This window comes from Anneissia japonica, unplaced genomic scaffold (assembly GCF_011630105.1).
Source record: "Anneissia japonica isolate Jap-2015-1 unplaced genomic scaffold, ASM1163010v1 scaffold1792_len1028045_cov167, whole genome shotgun sequence".
Taxonomy (NCBI): domain Eukaryota; kingdom Metazoa; phylum Echinodermata; class Crinoidea; order Comatulida; family Comatulidae; genus Anneissia; species Anneissia japonica.
Window position 1 is genome coordinate 147857 of NW_022742319.1, and position 4907 is coordinate 152763.

At 32.8% G+C, this 4907-nt stretch overlaps 1 protein-coding gene across 2 annotated transcripts in view; it reads right to left on the reverse strand.

The window, feature by feature from the left end:
• The window catches only part of LOC117119133 (low-density lipoprotein receptor-related protein 6-like), an 18807-nt gene extending 14906 nt beyond the window's left edge, over positions 1–3901 (reverse strand). The window contains exons 1-5 of one of the 2 annotated variants that reach the window (XM_033263950.1): positions 3821–3859; positions 2866–3056; positions 1668–2106; positions 487–627; positions 71–200 (exon numbers count right to left, since the gene is read on the reverse strand). In XM_033263950.1, the coding sequence (XP_033119841.1) occupies positions 71–200; positions 487–627; positions 1668–2098 (702 nt within the window). In that variant the 5' untranslated portion in view covers positions 2099–2106; positions 2866–3056; positions 3821–3859. Of the gene's footprint in view, positions 1–70; positions 201–486; positions 628–1667; positions 2107–2865; positions 3057–3820 lie in introns of both variants that reach the window. The other variant, XM_033263949.1, reaches the window with a different exon arrangement.
• Positions 3902–4907: the final 1006 nt, after the last annotated feature.

Consider the following 4907-nt stretch of genomic DNA (forward strand, 5'->3'; position numbering starts at 1 on the left):
AAATTTGAATCCGATTATTAACAATAATTAGGATTGATAGAGATAAAAAAGCGTATGAGAAAAATCTTACTTCATCTACAGAAATACTGTCAAATACACTGTCAGATGTTGGTTCTGACACTTCCGTTCGCCTGTTATCACCATTAAGATCGGAGGATTCGATTTTATTGTCAGCTCCACTGTTGCCAGTCCAGTAAATCCTAATATAATAATAATAATAATAATAATAATAATAATAATAATAATAATAATAATAATAATAATAACAATAATAATAACAATAAAGATTAAAAAATTATGATGATCTGAAAATTTAGGAAGATTGGGTTTAACTATTTAACTTATTATTATACTTCTTGAAAATGAGATTACTAATTAAAATATATTACTGTCCATTTAATCATCATCTTCATAAACACCCTAATCGTCATCATAATTAACATACATGAATTGACTATAAAAAAGAAATCATATTGCATTCATTACCTGTCAGTAGTGATACCAACTGCTATAGACTTTGGCTCGCTCAGCCCAGCTGTAACAATAGTTGTTCGATTTGCGCCTGACATTGATGATCTCTCAATTTTAGGGGGATACTTATTCCCCATTTCGGTCCAAAATAAGTACCTTTAGTGGAAAATATGATGTTGAGTGTTACAATGGGCAAGAATATGGGCACACATCCATCTGCTTTTGTTTTAGACATTTAGAATTTAGCCATCCTTTTCCCCAAGATTTTAAATATTAAAAAAAAAATCTGTATTTTATCGTCCATTCCCGATTTTTTTTCGGAAAACATCCCTTCCGTGTCTTACAAAAAGAGTTGTACAGCCCTCAATCTTTCCTCTTGAGCAAAGCTTTAAATATATTAAGATGTGGACAAAATTTGACTACACTAAATCCTCGAACAAGTTTTTAAAATTTACTAGGTAACAGTTTTAATTCTACTTTGGAACAGAATGTATGGTACCTATGGTCCAGGGGAGATGGATTTATGGTATTCCCCTACTCGGAACACCGCAATTTTAGTCACCTCTTATCTAATAATTTTAGCGCTTGGTTAGATATTTCTTGGCTGCTGCAAAGAGAGGGGTAGAGTCATCCCCTAAATCCGCCACTGCTAGAGAGAAATCAAATATTTAAGCTCATCAATTTAGAAGTTTCAATATTTTATGTATCCATTTTTATTTTACTTTTTATGTTTATTGTTAAAAATAATGCTAGTAACTTTTAGTGTAATTCCATTGCTATACCATACTAATCTTTTTAATACGGAATTTTACTATTTAAATTTTTGATTTAGGCTTTTATCATTAATTGATTACCTTATGTTGTGATTTTAATGTATTGTATTGTAACAAAATTCAATGTTTCTGAGTTTTAGATTCAGCTTTGTATGATAATTGTAAATAAGTCTCTCATCAATTTTATTATTCTGCTTTTCGATTTTGACTGTAATTTTGTATCACATACATGACCAACAGGTTGTTACACCCTCCTGGTATGTTATTCTCTAATTATGTCCAATATATAAATAAATAAAAATTCCCAGTAGCTGGTAGTAATTGCATTGCTACACCCATTCTAATTTCCATGAAATTAGCATTATCAAATAGTATTATATGTTACTTCAATTAATTGGCATTAGTACTTGAATATGTACATACCCTTTTATAGGATGGCAAGCTATTCCCGACGGCCTTTCGAGGCCCGTATCAACAATCGTAGCTTCGTGTCCTCTATAATAATTCGTCATTTTGATCCAGTTGTAACCCTCATCCACCCAGTACACATTTTGAGACAGCCAGTCAACTGCTATAGCCTCAACTCTACCAGAGGTTCCACTTTCAATGGGATGAGCAGAGCCAACAGGAGGTCCAAAAGCATCACTTAATAAAATTGCGTGAGTTTCTTTATCATGGAAAGTAACATTTCCTGCGTGGTAATCAGAGGCTACTGAGGTCCAGAGGCCGGCCTCGGATACATAGCTCGTATAATAGTTTAACGTCATGTCAATTTCTGGATTTGCAGGAAGCCAACCAACAACAGACTGAGGAATCTGGTAGATTGCCAAAAACAGTTTATTTTCTGTATCCATTGCAAAAGCTGTAAGTTAACACAAGACACTAAATGTGAAGGTGAGCTAGCGAAAGACAATTTTCCACTGTGCACGGCTACTTTGTGTTATTAATTATGACAATAAAGTTCATAGCCCTGTAAAATTCGACCTTCTAAAAGCCATATCGATCAATCAATTAGTCTTTATGTCAATCGCGTATAATTCACGTTAATACACGTACGAAGAAATAAAAGTTTTAATAATTGTTCCTTTATTGAAACCTTATTTAAAAAGGGTGAACCTTTCAGCTAACCAGTGAATTCGACTGATGTTCATGGGCCCTCTTTTCGGTGGCGCCAGCGGGCGGGGGTGGGGGTGGGGCAAGGGGCACTCGCTCCTTCTGACATACCTTGACCCCTCGTTGTCCAACGCCAATTTTAATTTAATTTACCTATCCAAGTTATTTGCCTATCCAAGTGATTTGTGGAAGCCTTTCTATTTGTTTATTTTAGGCCTGTCGACACATTACTTGACTAGTACCCTTACTAATGCCTTGTATAAAAGTACAAAGGCTTGGACATTTTTACTAATAAATAGGAGTATTAAATTGTCCCTGGTATTAAATCAAAATTTAAGTTCTTTATCGATTTTAATTACCAGCTCTCTCTGTGTTTCAAATTCTATTAAAAGACTATGCATTTTAGCCTTAATGTGTTATGGGGTAATCAAAGTCAGTAGACGCTCCTTCTAATTTCCTATAGCTCACTTGTTTGGATGAAAACACTTTGCAAGTTTTTAGCCCATACCTGCAAACTCAGAGTGACACTTTTGATAATCGTCACATCAATTGAGTTAACTTTAAGAGCCTGATGGGTGCCGATTACGATCCCCTAAGTTTATGTTAACACTGCAGTCAACCTTTGTTAAGAGGACACCTTTGGCCCAAGGGGACATCTTTTTAGTATGAAAAATCGTCAATTCCAAACACATTCAATTCCTATTGAAAACAAAATAAAGTGAAGAGTAATATTTTTGTTTATTCTTAACAACAAATATTATACACTCAAACTTATTTCCAATGTGAATTTGATGGCATTCTATGTATAAATTCCTGTAGGTTTTTGCTTTTAGTTTAGATATATTATTTTTCTTTTCTCTGTATAAAAAACGTACTCTCATAATGTAATTCAATCCACAACTTGTAACATAGCATATACCCTGATTAAGTTATTACTAAATTCATGTTATATTTTTCATTCAAGTATAATGTTTAATATTGTAGGATAAAAATATTTACTAATTTAATGATATTCCTTTGAATAACAAAGCAGACCTAAGACAAGTTCCACTTTTGCATTAATATACTAATGTTGATTTTTTTGTACAAATTAGTTTTTATATTGTAATCCATTCTTAGCTGATAAAGTTTACAAGTAGTATGACTGTATGCGTAAAAACATATTATGATGGCATTTTTTTTATCATTTTCAGTTAATGTTTTATTGGGCAACCTATTTCAGGGGAGATCTGTTAGTCATGAAATTGCTCCTTAGTTGTTCTACTGTATTGAACATTGTGGATACTGATGTAAAGTACCGTAGTTAATAACAATAACTGTTCATTAAAAAAGCATATTAATTAAAAGTTTATTGTGTTTTATCTTACTATTATGGGGATACAACTTACACTTTCAAAGCAGCGTAACTAGAAAAATATAGGCCTGTGGAAGAATACTAAAATAGTTTTAGAAGAAAATCATACCTTTGAATGAGAAACATGCTACTGTAAGCAACAACACTATTTGCAACGTCATCTTGTTTAATAGGAGGCTAGATATAAAATACTATACCAGCTGTACCGCGTCTTACATATCCAATGAGGAAGTTTGGTGGTCAATATTATCTAAAAGTGAAAAAGTGAGCAGGGAGTTTCTATTACTAATAAAAATTTATTGGCCTCATGACTCTTAATTAATACCGTACACAAACACATTATGCATACTGATCCGATTATGGCTGTACGAAGTCTAACATACTTTTCAGTAGTTCAAATTCTATCGGGGGCGTAATAAGTCAAACCTTAATTGTGTCCAATAGTAATTTCATTTATAATTTTTATCATGTTCAAATGTGTTTATCCTAAAACCCAAAACCGAATGTAGGAGACTAACATTCATATACAAATTATCTTGTTTAATAGGTTAATGATGACCACAAAAAGTCCTAATACCGTAACACATAATAGAAGCCATTGACTTCTTTTTTTTTTTTTTTTTTTTTTGGAGATCTTTTCAATGGGCTTCCTTTGAAGATGGGCTCCGTTTCAAGATGGCCTCTTATCCAGGCTAATGTTGTAAAGTAAAGAGGAGGGGTGGGGGGCTTCTTTTCAAAATCGAAGATGTAAATTTTTGGCAATTGCTAGTACTGTATAAAACAATAATTATGGCCACTGTAACAACAGCCTGTATCATTTAGTATATTAACCGCAATTAAAACATTTACTGTATAAACCAAGCATGTTTTAAAATGTTTATTTGTTTCTTTGAAATTCATTTACAATGTATGTTTACTGTACTATCCTAAAAAGAATCCCATGGGCTTCTTTTCGAGATGGACTTCGTTTCGACGCAACTTTTGCAAAATAAAGAGGAATTTCAATTCGAGGTGGCCTGGGTCTCTTTGAGAGATTAAGCCCATTGGGCTTCTATTCGAGGTGTTAAGTATGTAATTAGATCAATTGAAAAGAACAATTGAGAATATATTAGAAATGTTTAATTCACTGATATACTGTCTCCCATACTCATATTTTTTATAAAACCGTTTGTATTCAACTGCTAAATAAGCATTCG